This window comes from Musca domestica, unplaced genomic scaffold (genome assembly GCF_030504385.1).
Source record: "Musca domestica strain aabys unplaced genomic scaffold, Musca_domestica.polishedcontigs.V.1.1 9, whole genome shotgun sequence".
Taxonomy (NCBI): Eukaryota; Metazoa; Arthropoda; class Insecta; order Diptera; family Muscidae; genus Musca; species Musca domestica.
This window is the reverse complement of record NW_026712435.1, coordinates 5,475,094-5,495,475: the sequence shown is the minus strand read 5'-3', so window position 1 is coordinate 5,495,475 and position 20,382 is coordinate 5,475,094. Positions and strand designations below refer to the sequence as shown.

At 39.0% G+C, this 20,382-nt stretch overlaps 1 protein-coding gene across 6 annotated transcripts in view; it reads left to right on the top strand.

Moving 5' to 3' along the window:
• LOC101893894 (probable G-protein coupled receptor Mth-like 14) overlaps positions 1–20,382 on the top strand; it is an 89,476-nt gene that overhangs the window by 48,227 nt on the left and 20,867 nt on the right. For 5 of the 6 annotated variants that reach the window (XM_059131553.1, XM_059131549.1, XM_059131548.1 and 2 more), the window contains one exon: positions 15,914–16,206. The exons of the other annotated variant lie outside the window; for it this stretch is intronic. In XM_059131553.1, coding sequence (XP_058987536.1) covers positions 15,914–16,206 — 293 coding nt within the window. The remainder of the gene's footprint in view (positions 1–15,913; positions 16,207–20,382) is intronic. 6 annotated transcript variants of the gene reach the window in all.

The following is a 20,382-nucleotide window of genomic DNA, read 5'->3' as shown; positions in this document are numbered from 1 at the left end:
GTTTATGACCTCCTCCTAAGGTTTATGGTGGCATGGTGCATATGCATGTGTACAGTTGGTATATATATATATATGAATGAACTGATTTTTGAACCGTTTTGGTAAGAGTCTAATAGATAGATGGCGCCATGTGTTTTTAACAAATTTGATTGATTGCAATAAATTGCAGCTGTGTTAATGTGGCTACATGTATTAATCTTCTCATTACTCTTATTTATTTACTGCTTCTACTTCGTTGTTATGAAAATTGAACTTTTCCTACTTTTGAAAACCTCACAATACCCCCTGACCCCTTCTGAATTTCATTTATATTTGTAAGAATTTTTAGCCATTACAAATTAACTATATTTTTGAAGCCTAATTTCCGTTCTGCGAAAATTGGTTTGCTCTGCAAAAACTAATTTAGAAAACATGGTTGTGACGACGAAAGTCATTTCATTTGTTTTCGTCCCCACTTTGTTGTTGAATTTTAAAATTTATTTGTGTAAAGAAAGAGTTGTTATATAAATATGAATTTCCAAAAAAATCACCGTCCTTTTATTTCCAAAACGTAACCAACCCCCCTCATAGTTATTTACATCAACTTCTTGTTTGGCATTGATTTTAACACTGGACAGTTAGGTTCAATGACCATCATAGTCAAGGCCACGCAGTAGCAGCAAGAAATATTGTTAGATCACACAACTGCAATGCCAATGCATTAAACCAATGCATAGGCAGCCAACAACAAGCAAGCATCACAACGATCGATTCAACCAAAGCATTGCGCCAATGCATAAACACACAACAACAAGCAAGCATGGCACAATGCATAAACGCACAACAACAAACAAGACACACTGGGTATTGATGTTAATGCATGGTAGTGGAGACCGGGCAACGCAGGCATAGCATAACAACAAAGACCATGCATGACAGTGAACCATCGTTCGATGATGGCAAAGCGAAGGCATCAAAGACAAAATTTATAACTGTTTCGTGTGACAACAAAAAGGCTTTGGCATAGAAGGTCTAAGATCACGTGACATGCTGCGAGGCTATAAAAAGGAAAAATCCTATTAGAAGTTCTTTCAGTTTGTGAAGTGAACTACAGCGAAGAAGACAGGTGAGTCAGAGTGGTGAAAAGATAGGAAAACTGTAAGAGGTGTTCATAAGCCCTTCGGTAACTCGCGTTCTCGAGCTAGAGTTTAACCCTTGAGGTGTCATAAAGCCCTTGGGTTCTTCGGGTATTAACCCCTTGAGGTGTCGTAAAGCCCTTGGGTTCTTCGGGTTTCTTCGTATTTCATCCCCTTGAGGTGTCATAAAGCCCTTGGGTTCTTCGGGTATTAACCCCTTGAGGTGTCGTAAAGCCCTTGGGTTCTTCGGGTTTCTTCGTATTTCATCCCCTTGAGGTGTCATAAAGCCCTTGGGTTCTTCGGGTATTGACCTCTTGAGGTGTCGTAAAGCCCTTGGGTCTTCGGGTCTATTCGCTTCTAAACCCTTGAGGTGTCGTAAAAGCCCTTGGGTCCTTCGTATTTCATTCTCTTCGGGTATTAATCCCTTGAGGTGTCGTCAAGCCCTTGGGTTCGTCGTTATTAACCACTTGAGGTGTTTAAGCCCTTGGGTTCTTCGTATTTCATTCCCTTGAGGTGTCGTAAAGCCCTTGGGTTCTTCGGGTATTAACCCCTTGAGGTGTCGTCAAGCCCTTGGGTTCGTCGTTATTAACCACTTGAGGTGTTTAAGCCCTTGGGTTCTTCGTATTTCATCCCCTTGAGGTGTCGTAAAGCCCTTCGGTTCTTCGGGTATTAGCCCCTTGAGGTGTCGTCAAGCCCTTGGGTTCTTTGGTATTAACCCCTTGAGGTGTTAAAGCCCTTGGGTTCTTCGGGTTTCTTCGTTATTAACCCCTTGAGGTGATAAAGCCCTTGGGTTTTCTTCGTTTTTTCATCCCCTTGAGGTGTTTGAAGCCCTTGGGCTCATCCATATCAACCCCTTGAGGTGTTCCAGCCCTTCGGATTTTATCGTTCATTTTAACCCCTTGAGGTGTTAGAGCCCTCGGGTTCTTCGTTATTAACCCCTTGAGGTGATAAAGCCCTTGGGTTTCTTCGTTTTTCATTCCCTTGATGTGTTTTGGAGCCCTTGGGTTCATCCATGTCAACCCCTTGAGGTGTTTCCAGCCCATCGGGTTTTTATCCTTTTAACCACCAGCACCAAGAGAGCACGAACGTCCTAGGTACCGCTGAACTTGCCGCTTTATATATATATTCTTACCCCAACTGTTAAATATAAGTAAACCCCAATCAATTCTGAATAAAATAAACGTATTTGCTTAAAAAACAAACCACTTGCGTTTTTTACTCTCTCGGTCACTTTATAAATTTCTGTGGCAGACCCTCGACCCCGCGAGCATACCTCAGCAAGAAGAAGGGAATTTGGGTCGTTACAGTGGCGCCCGAGCAGGGACCTGAGAGAGTTTAAACGTTAAAAAAGAATTGATGGGAAGGATACGAGAATGCCGGCATCTTTGCGTGTCTCCTACGCCTACGCCCTGAGAAGGGAAGACTTGTTGGCCTATTTAGAGGAGTTCGGTTGTCCAACATCTGGTACCGTCGAAGAGCTTCGTAGACGGTTCGCCCTCTTATTATCTGAGGACCACTCCCCGGAACGATTCTCTCGAGTCATAGAATTGCAGGAGAAATATGAGAAGTCAGCTACCAGCCAGGAATTAAAGTTTCTTACCCCGCAGAAAACACCCAGTATAACGGTCACCGCGTCAACTACTCCATCAGGTGAAATCAGTCAACCCACAGACGAAAAGCAAAGGAAACAGGGACTGGCCGTGGCTGCTTCTTCAAATATACCCCCCGTACGGCCTAGTACCGATATTAACACAGACAAGGCGGCTTGGGATCCCCGGGCCCTAGCAGACCAGGTCCGAAAATGGAACATCAGTTATGATGGTAGCCGAGGTCCCCTAGAATTTATCGAAAGATTGGAAGAACTGGCCGTCATGTATGAGGTTAACCTGGAATATTTGCCCCGGATGATGCCTGAAGTATTGAAGGAAAATGCCTTGGTATGGTATCGGAACAACAATCAGCAATGGACAACCTGGAGGCAACTTCGAGAAGACTTCCTCCGTTTCTTTCTGCCGTCTAGGTATTTCGAACAATTGGAGGACGAAATACGGAAAAGAAAACAACGGCCACGGGAACCATTTAAATCATATACATTGAGCATGCAAAATTTGATGCGCCACAGCACATACACGGAAGGCCAGAAGCTTGAGAGAATTTTTCGAAATGCCCTCCCGGAATACCTCTGGTACATAAGACGTCGGGATTTTCATACGCTCAGCGACCTGCTCGAAATGGCAGACGATTTGGAGAGTTTACCTCCCGGCTCCGGTCCCATACGCGAGCAACATCGACAAATAGATCCGACCGACGGGGGGAGCAAACAGGACCGGGTCGATCCAATTACTGCCTGTAGACGCTGTGCTCGACCTGGACATTTTGCATCTGGGTGTAGGAATTCTCAGGTGTTGTTTTGCTGGGATTGTGGTCGTACAGGTGTTCGCACTATTGATTGCTGCCGTGTTATGTCGGGAAACGGCGATCGGATCCGAAAGAACAGAGGGGCAACGGATCCGCGGAAAATGGCCAGTCCTCTCAACTAAGAACTTCGCTTCGCGTAGAAGCAACTAAACTGGTGGCTACTATAATAGTGGCGAGTCAGCCTCTAGCTGCAACGGTGGATACTGGGGCAACCAGTAATTTCATCAGTGAAAAACTACGTGAAACCATTGACTCGGTACTTTTAAGCACCCCACACACTGCCCATGTTACCTTAGCCGACGGTTCCCAACGGCAAATACGAGAAGCGGTTCATACCCAGGTCATATTTGGAAACCGGCGATTGTCAGTCAGATTTCTAGTTATGCCTGATGCCACAGAAGACCTACTACTAGGACTCGACTTTTTGGTTAAAAGCGAGGCCCGTATCAGCTGCGCCGGTCTCACCTGCGACTTCGGTGTACAGCCGGAAGCACATCGACTCGGAACAATCATAACCACGTCAGCAGTGGAAGAAGAAGGAGCCAAAGCGGTCGGCCATAAAACGGTAAGTGAGCTTGAAAGAAAGGACCAAGCAAGGATACAATCCTTCTTAGAGGTCGAACTCGGACAATTTGACGAAATTAAAGGCCCGTCTACTGCGGCGATCCATCGAATTAAAATGAAGGACGTCCGGCCCTTTAAGGCCAGATATGCACCCCGAAATCCGGCTATGCAGGCCATCATTGATGAAAAAATAAACGAACTTTTAACATTAGGATACATAGAGCCCTCACATAGCCCGTACAGTTCCCCAATTACGTTGGCCCAAAAAAGAAACGGGACGTGGAGACTATGTATAGACTTCAGGCAACTCAACAGTCGATCTGAACCAGACGCTTATCCACTTCCCAGAATTGATACCATCTTGAATCGACTACGAGAAGCCAGATACGTGAGCAGTCTCGATTTAAAGGACGGCTACTGGCAAATCCCTCTGGAGGAGGACAGTAGAAAATATACTGCATTCACTGTAGCTGGACGAGGGCTATATCAATGGAAAGTCATGCCGTTTGGTCTTCACTCGGCACCCGCAACATTTCAACGCGCATTGGATAGCGTAATCGGACCAGAAATGGAGCCACATGCGTTTGCCTATTTAGACGATATTGTTGTCATCGGAAGAACGTTGGACGAACATTTAGCAAATCTGCGAAAGGTGTTCCAGCGGTTGCGTGAAGCCCGATTACGAATCAACCCCGACAAATGCGAGTTCTTCAAACGGGAGACTAAATATTTGGGCCACGTAATCAGCGGACAAGGCATTCACACTGACCCCGACAAGGTTGCAGCAATTCAGGGGATAGAGCCACCCAAAACACTTAAGGAGTTACGGCGTTTTTTGGGGGTAGTTTCTTGGTACCGGAGATTTGCACCCGACTTTGCCACTATTGCTCAACCCCTAACGTCACTTCTTAAGAAAGGCAAACATTGGAAATGGACGGAAAACCAACAGACAGTGTTTGAAGTGCTCAAAGCCAGACTCACCCAGGCCCCAGTACTCGCCTGCCCTGACTTTTCACGGAGATTTGTCCTTCAGACAGACGCTAGCGATCATGGACTTGGAGCGGTTCTAACCCAGGCTTTCGACGAAGGTGAACGAGTTATAGCATATGCCAGCAGAACGTTGAACGGGGCAGAAAACAACTACTCGGCCACAGAAAAGGAGTCTCTAGCGATAGTATGGGGCATTCGGAAAATGCGCCAATACCTCGAAGGCTACAATTTCCTGGTCATAACGGATCACATGGCGCTAAAATGGCTCAACTCCATTGAGAAACCCACTGGAAGACTAGCTCGCTGGGCGTTGGAGTTGCAACAATACACGTTTACCATAGAATACCGGAGCGGAAGCTTAAACGTAGTAGCGGATGCCTTGTCCAGACAGCCGGTGGAACCACTGATGAGAGCTGTGGAGGAATCCGTTACTCAGTGTCCCTGGATTAAAGAAAAATTGCAAGCGATCGAGAAGAACCCGGAGAAGTTTCCAGATTACGCCATAGTAGGCTCAAACTTGTACAGGCATATTCAAAGGACCAAGGATGACGAGGACGACACGCCATGGAAGTTATGCGTTCCTTCCAAACTGCGTGAGCGAGTTCTCCGGGAAAATCATAGCCAACCGGCAGCCGGACATCTAGGTATCCGGAAGACCATCAACAGAACGTGTGGACGCTATTATTGGCCTGGTATGACTCGTGATGTGACGCGCTTTGTGAAGAAATGTGAGTCGTGTCAAAGATACAAGCCAAGTCAGACAGCCCCGGCGGGAGAAATGTTAACTTCGGTACCGGAGGAACCCTGGGCAGTAGTGTGCGCTGACTTCGTGGGCCCAATGCCACGCACCAAGCACGGAAATAGCATGCTCTTAGTATTTCTGGACCGGTTCACGAAGTGGGTTGAGTTAGTCGCGATGCGGAAAGCCACGGCAGAGGGGGTGATAAAAGCAAGGAAAGGATACTATCTCGATTTGGCGCACCGAAGTTATTCGTTACCGATAACGGAAGCCAGTTCACCAGTAAGGTACTGAACGTTTTCCTGGAAGAAACTGGAGTACGCCGACAATTTACTGCGCCATATTGTCCACAGGAAAACCCCACGGAGCGAGCCAACCGAACGATAAAGACAGTAATCGCTCAGCTAGCAGGCAATCAGCACAACAAATGGGACGACTTTCTGCCGGAAATTACATTGGCAGTTAATTCAAGTGTTTCTGAGTCAACGGGGTACAGCCCGGCTTTTCTTGTGCAGGGTCGAGAACCAAGGCTTCCAGGTGCTCTATTCGATGAGATAACCATCGGTTCGGGTGCTCCAGTTGTAGAGCCTTCGAAGAGGGCGGTCGAACTACGTGAGATTTTCCAAATAGTAAAGAAGAATTTGGCTCAAGCTGGAGAAAATCAGAAAAGACGGTATAATCTCAGACGTCGTAAGTGGACTCCAGTTGTCGGAGACCTGGTTTGGGTAAAACAGCACCCACTGTCAAAAGCTACAGACAATTTCGCGGCGAAATTGGCACCTAAATACGATGGGCCCTTCGAAATTATTAGTTTCCCTTCTCCGGTGATCGCGAGGGTTCGGAAAGTTAACGGGAAACACGAAAGGAACGCTCACCTCGGGGATATGAAACCTTACGTTTTACCGTCTGAACATCTAAATTGTGTAGGTACTAACATAGATACTGTTTCTTCTACCTCAACAGATTCCCAAAAATTAATAATGGACCAACCTACCCAACCATTACGTACAAAGGCTTTTTACAAGCATCAATACCAGCTTGTGGAATCCCTTAAACCCTGCTCCGTTGTGCTCACGAGGTTGGAAGAGAAGGAAACGCATGCACTGCGGAACAAGAACGCAGGGTCCAGTCCTACCCCTAAGCCATCTAAAAGGGCCAACACCACCAAGCCCAAAAAGAGTAGGCTCCCCAGCCAAAAGAAGATGCGGCGTGATGTACCATCCTCATCACCGGTAGTAGTCGAGACTATCGTCATCTCATCTGACGATGAGTTACCATCCACCCCTCCTCGAAGGCCACCTGTGGTACACGACTACCCGGTCACCCCCCTCCTACAGTGTCACCCATGGCAGCCGGAGACACCATACCCGACTTACCACCGACGCCAGGTCGCACACTTTTTATGACCATGGGATTTCCACCGGCGACCGTACGCAACGTAGGTTTGGATCTGTCCCCTCGGTATGCACCGGACTCGGATTCGGAGACCGAATGCTACCAACCACATATTAATCGCCGGTTGGAGCAGGTGAGAAGCCCGAAACCCCCGACAGTATCCAGTGTGGTGGTCGTACCGGTAACCTCGGAAAAATCTGTTGAGGACATCCAATTTGAATGCTGGGAAATGCTACCAGAGGAAATTAGGAGCGAATTACAGCCGTGTCTACGAGATGCTCTTCGCCGCTGGATACCTCACCACCAACACAAGCGGGTTTTTACCATTGGCGGGAAAAAGCTCCGGGTCCACGTCAATCGACAAGGGAAAATTTTTGTGCGGATGTTGTGAAGGCAGCCGGCTCGTTTAGAGAGGGGAGGCAGTGTGACGACGAAAGTCATTTCATTTGTTTTCGTCCCCACTTTGTTGTTGAATTTTAAAATTTATTTGTGTAAAGAAAGAGTTGTTATATAAATATGAATTTCCAAAAAAATCACCGTCCTTTTATTTCCAAAACGTAACCAACCCCCCTCATAGTTATTTACATCAACTTCTTGTTTGGCATTGATTTTAACACTGGACAGTTAGGTTCAATGACCATCATAGTCAAGGCCACGCAGTAGCAGCAAGAAATATTGTTAGATCACACAACTGCAATGCCAATGCATTAAACCAATGCATAGGCAGCCAACAACAAGCAAGCATCACAACGATCGATTCAACCAAAGCATTGCGCCAATGCATAAACACACAACAACAAGCAAGCATGGCACAATGCATAAACGCACAACAACAAACAAGACACACTGGGTATTGATGTTAATGCATGGTAGTGGAGACCGGGCAACGCAGGCATAGCATAACAACAAAGACCATGCATGACAGTGAACCATCGTTCGATGATGGCAAAGCGAAGGCATCAAAGACAAAATTTATAACTGTTTCGTGTGACAACAAAAAGGCTTTGGCATAGAAGGTCTAAGATCACGTGACATGCTGCGAGGCTATAAAAAGGAAAAATCCTATTAGAAGTTCTTTCAGTTTGTGAAGTGAACTACAGCGAAGAAGACAGGTGAGTCAGAGTGGTGAAAAGATAGGAAAACTGTAAGAGGTGTTCATAAGCCCTTCGGTAACTCGCGTTCTCGAGCTAGAGTTTAACCCTTGAGGTGTCATAAAGCCCTTGGGTTCTTCGGGTATTAACCCCTTGAGGTGTCGTAAAGCCCTTGGGTTCTTCGGGTTTCTTCGTATTTCATCCCCTTGAGGTGTCATAAAGCCCTTGGGTTCTTCGGGTATTAACCCCTTGAGGTGTCGTAAAGCCCTTGGGTTCTTCGGGTTTCTTCGTATTTCATCCCCTTGAGGTGTCATAAAGCCCTTGGGTTCTTCGGGTATTGACCTCTTGAGGTGTCGTAAAGCCCTTGGGTCTTCGGGTCTATTCGCTTCTAAACCCTTGAGGTGTCGTAAAAGCCCTTGGGTCCTTCGTATTTCATTCTCTTCGGGTATTAATCCCTTGAGGTGTCGTCAAGCCCTTGGGTTCGTCGTTATTAACCACTTGAGGTGTTTAAGCCCTTGGGTTCTTCGTATTTCATTCCCTTGAGGTGTCGTAAAGCCCTTGGGTTCTTCGGGTATTAACCCCTTGAGGTGTCGTCAAGCCCTTGGGTTCGTCGTTATTAACCACTTGAGGTGTTTAAGCCCTTGGGTTCTTCGTATTTCATCCCCTTGAGGTGTCGTAAAGCCCTTGGGTTCTTCGGGTATTAGCCCCTTGAGGTGTCGTCAAGCCCTTGGGTTCTTTGGTATTAACCCCTTGAGGTGTTAAAGCCCTTGGGTTCTTCGGGTTTCTTCGTTATTAACCCCTTGAGGTGATAAAGCCCTTGGGTTTTCTTCGTTTTTTCATCCCCTTGAGGTGTTTGAAGCCCTTGGGCTCATCCATATCAACCCCTTGAGGTGTTCCAGCCCTTCGGATTTTATCGTTCATTTTAACCCCTTGAGGTGTTAGAGCCCTCGGGTTCTTCGTTATTAACCCCTTGAGGTGATAAAGCCCTTGGGTTTCTTCGTTTTTCATTCCCTTGAGGTGTTTTGGAGCCCTTGGGTTCATCCATGTCAACCCCTTGAGGTGTTTCCAGCCCATCGGGTTTTTATCCTTTTAACCACCAGCACCAAGAGAGCACGAACGTCCTAGGTACCGCTGAACTTGCCGCTTTATATATATATTCTTACCCCAACTGTTAAATATAAGTAAACCCCAATCAATTCTGAATAAAATAAACGTATTTGCTTAAAAAACAAACCACTTGCGTTTTTTACTCTCTCGGTCACTTTATAAATTTCTGTGGCAGACCCTCGACCCCGCGAGCATACCTCAGCAAGAAGAAGGGAATTTGGGTCGTATGCCAAAATACTCGAAATAGTTTCCACTTTTATTTGGCAGTCACAGTTTTTGGACATTTTTGTATGGAGCCACCAGAGCCTATCTCCTATCCTGACCACAAGTTGAAAATCTGAAACTGATCAACTTTGTTCTACCAAAAACACATTTTGAACTAAGTATTTACACAATAATGTTCGTGAAGACTCCCTCTTTAATTCTAATTGTTCATTTTGTGTAGGTAGGCGTCTAGAGCCGATCTTTTGTCCTGACCTCCAGTTGAAAATCTAAAATTTCCAATTTTGTTCTACCAAAAGCTGATTTTGAAGTAAGTATTTAGACTAAAATGTTCGTGAAGACCCCCTCTTTAATTCTAATACTTCAATTTGGACGAGGTTTGTATAGGGAGGTCTCCAGAGGCTATTTTCTGTCCTGACCACCGGTCAAATCTAGCTGGAAAAGTATACTTTTTGACTTGGTTTGATAGCGGTCTTTGGCATGAAACCCTTGATATTTACTATTCCTATTAAATTTTTAATTCATAATTTCATTAAATAATTATTTTATCTGTTTTCATTATTTTTCATCAGCAACGTGGGAAAATATACTAAATGTGAAATTGGGGTATTCTGTGTCACCCTGTGAATTTCGATAACTCGTTGTAATCTAAAATAAGCGTCGTTGCTAACTTCACGCAGTTTTTTATATGATTAAGTAATCGGTTATCTTCGGCCCGAAGTGAAGCGCCGGTCATTGGCTTTTAGGCCTGAAATTAAGTGGTGACTTGATGGGGTTATTTAAAGCCGTTCGGAAGATATACTCAAATTATCGATTTCTACACCCGGATTTTTTATAAAGCCCCCCAAAAAAAAAAAAAACGAATGGGCCCCTGCATTTTGGGGGTCAACAAAATTGATGTCAAATTATAGCTGACACTTTTACCTTTCCAAAAATGCTACAAGTTGTGCTAATACCATTTCTGGATCCAGAGATATTCTTTTCTACTACTAAACTAAAGTTTTGTAAATTTAACAGTTTTTGAAAGTAGTCATTGTTGGATAGGATAGATAGATATTTTTTCTATTGGCCACAGCGTTGAGGTTTTTATCCCTCGGATTTTATTAGACCAGTGTCGGAGATGACTTCAATATTTAATATTTCCAAAATGATTTGCTTTTGTTATGTTCATGGTCATGGTTATAAACATTTTTTTTTTTTTTTGAGGCGACAGAAATTCTCTAAAATCGACTTCACTTCGAAAATCAATCAATGTTATCGACAAAAAACGACGACCCTAATACCGATTTTGTCGCCTTGACTTCATTTTGCGACGACGACAACCGTAATAGGGCTGATTAAGTTTGTCATACTATAGAGTAATGAAAATATAGGCGAATAAATGCTCTCATAGTTTATTTTCAAGAAAATTCGAGTCAGTAGAAGTTATATATATCGTTTCTGGGGTTTGAGTGAGAATATTGAAGTCACTCAATTTTAAAATGTTAAAAATATCGTAAACTGCAGGATATTTGCTAGTGGAAATTGGTTCTATATTAAAAAATAAGTGAAAACTACGTGGTAACATCGAAAAATACGGAAATAATCAAGTAAAATTATTGAAAAACGATGAAATGTTTCTTCGAAATCGAATGGGTCTACTGCGTAAATCAGCATGTTGACTACGCAAAAGCGTGCTGAGAGTCACGTGCATAAAAAACAAAACGTAATGTTCCTTGCTTATACTTTCATTACCCGCTAGCAACGTGGACTAGTACGGCATCGGAAACTCCTCGATACTCAGAGTTTTATTAACTAGTTCCACTTAAGAACTAGTAGTGCAAACTACTGTAAATTTTAACATGGAAATGTTTTACGAGGTAACCAATTGACTTCCTTTGCATTATCTGCAGATGGCACTATACTAGTTCCAGATTCAAAGTGTCAATTGGTTCTCTTCGCATTACTTAGGGATACATTTTGTACTAGTACGGCTTATAATTAGTGCAGGACTGACGAAATCATAACATCATAATCATCGCTATCTCATTAGTGACTCGCGCGAAATAATGCGACTTTTGAAAAAATAAATGAAATAAATAAAATCAAGCGTTTTTCAACATAGACATTCTTTCATTGTACCGTTCATGGTATAGTAATTAAAAGGTAGAAGCATAACTTCAACAAATACAGTGCAACAACAACCATATAAGAATTTGTTATTGTTATTAATTATATTAGTTATGCGTTCAAAATGTAAACAAAGCGATAAATGTTTAATAAATAGTTCTCAATTTGTAAGTTTCCTATATTTCCTTCAATGTATCGTTGTCCGTCACAGATACGCCTTGAAATACTTCGCTAGGGAATAGTAGAAAATGCTACATACCTTTCACACATACATGAAGTATACTTTATTTTAAGTAAAAAATACGACTGTAAATTATTGGTCTCTTCCAGAACTGCAAGAAGTAAAAGTAGATTGTAAGATTCTTGCCAGTACTGGACAAAGGATTCATATCCTCGAAAATGCTTTCGAAACCTTCAAAATACCTCAATCGACAGTTTATATGGAGGGATCCAGTATTATAGGACTAGATTTACCTATACCGAAAACATAAAGCCATATAGCATGTAACCAGGACTTTTGAAACACTGAGAAAAGGCCGTTACGTAAATCTACATTTTTGCAGTCAGTGTTTACTTCAATTTAGAAATTACTATCGAAAATATATATACAAGTGTATATTCAAAATTTCCTTCACTTATTATAAATATTGTACCCTTAGATAAATGGGTTAAAAAGAATACAACAATAACCCACAAAACAAGGAAAACAGCAATAAACAAATTTGTAGATTGGCTGCAGTTGTATATTCCTTCAAATATGCACTAAGCATTAAATCTATGGTCCGGGTCAGTCAATGAAGATATTGGTTTGGAACTGAGTATGTATAAAATACTTTGTACATACTTTTAAGTGCTGGTGAGGCGGGGAAATTCTAACAACTAAAGATAAATATCTGAAAATTATCAGTCTTCCAGCTACGATACAATATCACATGTGTAGAAAACAGTGATCTTGATTACCGAGGCAATGTATTCTTTTAAACCCATGGTAGAAAAATACAGGTAGAAGCATCAACGCTTTGCAACATTGATATGTCAAAATATTTTAAATGTCTTTTCAAATATAAGTAGATTTTTATATGTTTTCTCATACGACGTCATTCGGAGGTTATTATAATACACGTTTTTCAACAATTTTTACAAATTGAAATAATTTTTCATTCAACATTTTCAATTCCAAAATTGGTTTGACAGTTCATTGTCCTAGCAGCTGAGTCGATGCATCTACCTATATTCTTCTACCATGTTTAAATCTAATACTATATATATATATATATATATATATATATATATATATATATATAGTGTCCATTTTTTTCTCCATACACAAAGGGCCTCAAATGTTTTGCTCTATACTCCGCAAAAGTTACGATAGAATTTTAAATTTGATACAATCCTAGGGGTTACATTAAGAATCATTTGTACAAAATATGTATCAGGTTGGTCTGCATTGTGATATAGGCCCACTTTAAAATTCTATTCAAATTCTTCAAATGTTGGTAATTTGAGATTTTAGAAAGAACAACACATTTTTTAGAATGATTATAAGTATAGGACCATGCTTTGATATAATCCTTATATGAAGGTATACTCTGATTACAGCTATTTCCAGGATCTTGGTCACATTTTTCAATTGATTCTACCTTTATTTAGCATCGTAGCTTCTAAAGGGGTAGAAAACCTCTTCGCTGAAATTTTTCAATGTCGATGTTTCGGAGAAGCGCCCACAAAAAAGTATCTCCTGATTTTACCTATTTCGAGGGTTTTGGTTATATTTTCGAATCGATTTGGCTTAAAATGTGTGTAAAGGATAATATGGGGGTAGGGAACCATCTTACATGGGCTATTATAAACAGTTGATGTATATTTTTTAAAAATGTGACTTATTATTTAGGTTTTTGACTCTCAAATAAAAACCCTGCCTGAAAAATAGGATCAGGTTTTTGAAACACTATAAATTGCCCGTTACGTGAACCTGTATTGACATTTTTGCGATGGGTATTTTTTTCTAGTTAGTCGAGACATTATTTATACTAAAAATTGTGCCACTTATGTGAGCCAGATCTGTGAATTATGATACTTTAAAAACAATGCATTAAAGACTATAACTACGGGCCGGCAACGCGGAACGGCCCAACTAGTTCTAATTAAAAATATAAACGAGTTTTGTTATTTCAAAAACAAATTTATTGCATTTATAAAAAACGTGTCAACCCTCATTTTCCAAAGAGTATGATTCAGGAAAACAATTCACTTCCTAAGTCAAGTGAACCTTACTTACTTTTTTAACTCTTCCATATTTGTACAAATCTAAATATGTATTTGTCCCTTATATTTCTTTTTGTACACTATTTTTCACAACGTTAGTTTTAATATCAATTTTTACTTCTTAAACATTTTTTGAAATATTATTAAAATTTCAGTAACGTTTACAATAAATAGTAAATAGATTTAAATTCATTACAAGAGTTTACTTCTAATGATAATTTAACTTTCAACTATAGAAGAAATATCATCAAATTTTAGAATAAGTTTAGATTTGAATGAATGAATGGTCACCTTTGGCACGAATTATGGCCTTCAAAGGGCCAAAATCTGTGGCCAAAATGTTTGAGTGCTCAAGGCTTTTCTACACCCTCCAGAATATTTTCGCGATAATATTCGGCATTTATTCTGATGGTACGGTCGATTAATACGAGCGGAGAGCGACCATCGGCTGTTATGGCGGCCCACACACACATTTCTGGTGGCCCACCGAAGGCGCACATTTTCAGCTGACCTCTTTGACAAGTAAATACTGTTCATTATTGTAGACTTGAAACATTTTAGCAAGGTTTTTTCTATTTCTTCTGAACGCAGTTCTTTAACTAGAAAATATAGCATAGCCTTAGCGTTTAGAATAGTATTCCACAAATAATTTAAGTTTGATTCTTTCCCCTGAAGGTTTAAATTTTGCATTCAGAAAAGCAGGTATATTTGATAAAAAAAACATCATCAGGCAGGACTAGCTGATGTATAATGTAATGAAGATTGCTACATTGTAGTCCGTTTAATAGTCCGTAAACCATATTTTGTTCATACATAATGTTTGCACCATCTTTGCAAACGCCAATTAATTTATTGGGATCGAAAATAGACAGTAGTTATTCACAATATAAAAAAGACCTGTCTAGTAACATTTAAATGTATTGAAACAAGTGTAAACATTGAATAGAAGACGTCGTACTCTTTGTCCACACATCTAATGCAAATAGCGAATTCATAAATGTCATTAATGTCAGCGTTTTCATTTATTGTTATTGATTAACACATACAATTTGTTAATTTATTTAATAAAATGGATTCTATAATGCCTACTAAAATAATGCTATTGCAACTAGCACTTACGCGAGCACTTTTATCAAGACTTACTGTATTTGCTATCTTCTGCTCTAAATCCACGATAACTACAACCTTAATAAGGTAGTGTGGAAGTATGACTGAACAAATATGGAAATATTTTTTTTTTGAAAATTTGAAAGAGTTGAAGTCGGCTGGTAGCCTTATTATAACTTTTTATTGTCCATGGAGTATGGCATTCTTTTGTAAGAAAAAATTTTCCTCAAATTTTAAACCAGTACATTTTTACGATTTTTTTTAATAAATTAATTTTGTCTAACGTCCTCAAAACCTTAATCACAAAAGCAAAATTATTTGGCAATTAATACGCGAGCTTAATTATCTGTATGTATTATGCATGGTAGAAGAATATAGGTAGATGCATCAACGCTTGGGAACATTAATACGTCAACATTTTTAAGTGCTTTTTCAAAAATAAGTCGATTTTTATATGTTTTATTATACGACGTAAATCGAGGTTGTACTGATATGTATTTTTCAACAATTTTTACAAATTTCAATAATTTTTCATTCACGATTTTCAATATCAAAATCGGTTTGACTGTTCATTGTCCCAGCAGCTGTGCGACTACCTGTATTCTTCTACCATGTATTTATGTGGTAGTACACACCATTTACATTTATGTCAATTCGTTTTAAACACCATCTAAAACTGAATTGACGTTTTTCTGTTTGCATACAACCAACTATTTTGTATAAGTACAATTTTAGTATTCATGGGAATGTGTATAAACAATTTTTTTAATATTTTTTTATGCGTTTAGGTTGTAACTACACTGCCTTCCTTTGTACACGACGGTCATTTTCCCCATAACTGTTCACAAAGAGAAAGAAGAAAGGCACAACCAATATACAGTCGGCACTCACGTTTAAAGAAGTGCTGCCCCCTGGGTGAGAGCTTGAGCCTGACTGAAGAGGAAGACAACAGAGCATTGTGTGTATCGACAAATAGAAATATTCAATATAGGGTTTTGAATGTGACTCTCTATGACAGCTGCATTGAAGATATGGAAACTGATTTAAATCTTCCAGTCGAAATCGGGAACCCCTGCAATACGTAAGTGTACTTTATTTAATCGACTAATATTAAAATTAAATTCACTGCATTTCGCGGCTAACCCTTTTCTTATTTCTTATTTTGTTGTATAAAAGTAAAACAAGATATATATATATATATATATATATATATTATATATATATATATATATATATATATATATATATATATATATATATATATATATATATATATATATATATATATATATATATATATATATATATATATATATATGATCCATTATCAGGAATATTAAAATTTTCCGCCACGGCTGCAAATGCAGTGAATGCGGGTTTCGCTGCTTTAATGCACATAATTTCTTCACCAGATTATTTCCAAAACCGTTCGTAATCCATAAGATTTGTACTTAGAAAAGACTTTGAAAAAATACAGTGTTGCATACAGTAGAAAAACTAATTCAGCAATGATAACTCGTAAGTCCTTGTTGTAAACATATTCATTTCTGTGTGAAGCGAGTTTTTAAATTTATATTCAAAACTTGCTTTAGGTAACGCATTTGCACATAGTTTCTAGGAGTAAAAAAACAACTCCACCATTAGAGAAAGAATTTTTTTTTATAAGAATATCTGAATTCAAACTCTTTCCACTTTAAGCTACATCAAATTGTTGGAGGTACATAGCGTGTTTGGTGGTGTTCATAATTATAATTTGGAATTGTTACAATTTAATAAAAAAAAAAAAAAAAAAAAAAAAAATATATATATATATATATATATATATATATATATATATATATATATATAGATATATATAAAGAGCTAAACAATTTTCTGGGACCAAAATGATGTTCTGGAATTTTTGCAGAAATATTTTCCTGGTATTTTCTACTTTTGCGTCTTGAAACATTTCAACACTTTTTATACCCTCCACCATAGTATGGAGGGTATATATTATAGCCCCCATATCACGGTACCTCCCTATATTCGGTATTTTGATGATTTTAGCGACATTATTTACCTGAATTGTTTCAAATTTTGTATTTGAAGTTCGTAATGGATACTACAGCCTATGCCAGAAAATTGTCTGTGCAGCTCCACGTTTTATAACCCCCATGGTACCTCCCTATATTTTGAAGATTTTAACTACATTATAAACAGATTTTGTTTACGTTTCGCATTAGAATATTGTAATAGCTTATGACAAAGTTGCTTATGCAGGTCCACGTCGTTGTATGGACCTAATATACGACTACATTTGGTGTTTTTAAGATTTTAACAGAATTTTAACGGATTTTAGTTTTTTGAAAATTGCCAAATTTTTACCAAATGGTGGAGGGTATTCAAAGTTCGGCCCGGCCGAACTTACAGCTTTTTTACTTTTTCTGAATTTGTTGACGTTTTTTGGTCATAAATATGTGGATTCTGACCCAAATGATTTTCTTTTGAAATACTTTGCTGGGACAATATAACTCCTTGAAACTTGGAAATATTTCTGCTGAAATATTTGTAATTTCTCCTATTGCAATTCTCGTCTTCACTCTTTTTTTTTTTTTAAACATTTGGATTATTTCTCGATTTGCAAAAGTAAAATCCTCCTGTAAGTGGACTTTAAGAGATTTTGTTTTCTTTTTTGCTCATTTTGACCCCTTATGGTAACCCAAAAAATATGTTTAATCAAATCAGTCCGGCGTCAAATACAAATTAAATCTTGGATAAGTTTCAAATATTTTGAAACTTTTGGAAAGAAACGCATTATAATTTAACTCAAACCAACAAGATAAGAACGTTCTCGTCGACAACAATTGGAGAAAGAAACTCATCCTCATTTTAAAAATAAAAATTTGGATAAAAGTTTAAATTTATACCAAATTAGTCCTTTTCATTGGGCAACTTTTCTTTTTTGTAACACAAGAAAATTTTGTAAAGGTTAACGCCCCGCTTTCAAAATGGATAAAACTTAAATTCACAAATTGTGATCTTCTGGACTATATTTCATTTTTTTCAATACCCAACCCGATGACACGGAACATACATTGGAAACAACAAGAATGGATTTGGACTCTGCATAGGACCAGGTTAAAAGAACATACCTAGACTGCCGGGACTATGTTCCAGAAGTGGAAGGAAAGCCTATCGATAAAAAATAAACTGAGCAAGCAATATATGGATACCATGGGATCATACAAAAAGGCGATGAGTTCAATAATGGAAAAATTCAAAATCTTTTGGATGAAAAGACACAGGAAAAAAATGAAAAGAGAGTCAGAGATGTCACAACAAGGAAGGTAAGTGGATTTCACAAATATATCGCGGCTACGTCCATGCGATAAAGGCTTTAAATGTGTGGGTGGTTATAGAGAACGACAGAAATCTTTTTTCAGCTATTTACATAAACAACTCAAAATTAAGCAATGAGCAGGGAAAGCTAGAGAAATTATTTCGCATGTCCCACTAACAAATGATGGATTTACGCTAGCATGGAAAAATTTCACGAATCGGATAAAAGAATGTAAATTTATGAACACTATTCAAAAACTACAGCGCACGGTAAATAGCTGCATTCAGACACTGGGGATGCTTGATGTAGATGTTAAAGGATGGGATCCGATTTTAATATATTTTAGAAGAACTCGATAACTTATTAAGCGATTGTAAACAAATCCCTAAGTGGGAACAATTTGACGGTTTCTTAAGAAACTTTGGAGTCACTTGGTAATAGAAAGCTCTCTATATCAAAATTTGCTCAACAAAATCCAACTAACAATCACACACCTAGATTTTTGAAAACATTTCAAACAAATGTCTCAAAAAATACAAACAAATTCAAGGAAGTCTTACAAATATAACATTACCTCACAAAAAAATAATAATAATAAGCCGAAAAATACTCAAATATGTCACCGCTGCAAATCAAATAACTTCATCAGAGATTGCAGCGAATTTTTGACAAAGAGTGTGATTGACAGAATTCTCATCGTGAAACTATCACATTTATGTTATAATTGCTTGTCATAATATAACGGAGTAAAGTATTGCAAAAGTCGATTTGGCTGCAGTATTTGTACTATGAGACACAATATTTTGTTACACAAGGGAACGGAAACAACAAATACATACCTAGCTCGAGTGGAAGCACAACCTAGTACTAGTACTGCTGCTCTTACAAATCAAATACAGTCAAACCTAGAACCAACTACTACTGTAGTAAAAACTTAGAAAATCACAACACCGAGATGTAACAGCATTAAAACTGGCTGACCCGAAATTTTACGTCAGTCAACCAATCGATTTACTTATTGGAATGGCATAGGACCCTTAATATTCAATGGAAACAAATATCACTTCTAAACACAACTTCAATATAGAAAGTTTTTGGGAGGTCGAAGAAACCCCTAACAAAGTTTTACGGTCAGAAAAAGACCAAATTTGTGAACAAAACTACACTGAAAAAACAATACGGAACAAGGTTGGAAGAAATGTAGTGACTATCCCATTCAAAAAATGCGAAGAATTGGGGAATTCCCGAAACATCGCACTAGCTCAATTCTACAGAATGGAGAAAAAAATTTATGAGAACACCCTAGATAAAAGAACAATATGAGGTCATATGTGGAAAATCAATCCGAATGAAATAGATAAAAAGCCAAATTATTATCTGCCACATCACTCTGTGATAAATCCTGAACGACTCACGACGAAGTTACGAGTCGTATTAAAAGCTTCATGTACTTCATCAAACAAAGCAAATATCTTAGGCGTTTATTTTCCTTCATACCATCTTCAATGACAAATAACAATGTATCCTCAAATCGAGGAGTTTTCTCAGCAATATTCTAATTATTTGACCATGTGTATGGCTGGCACCTTTGGTCGTCGTAGCTAAGCCAAAAATGCAACAAATCTGGCTAAACAAAATTGACTTGGATGATCAATTGAAGCCAATAACTCATATGAACTGGAAAATTTTTGTTAAAAAAAATAGTAATATTGAATATCTCAGAGTTCCTCGATGGAATAAATACACCCCAGATGGTTCTGTAAAGACTCATGTATTTTGTGATGCGTCGGAAAGCGCGTAGGGAGCCACTCTATATATTCGTGGGGAAAATACTGATCATGAAACACATACATTCTTATTATCAGCAAAGACTTGTTTCGCTCTTATTAAAAAACTATCAACTCGACTCGAGTTATGCGGGGTAGTATTATTATA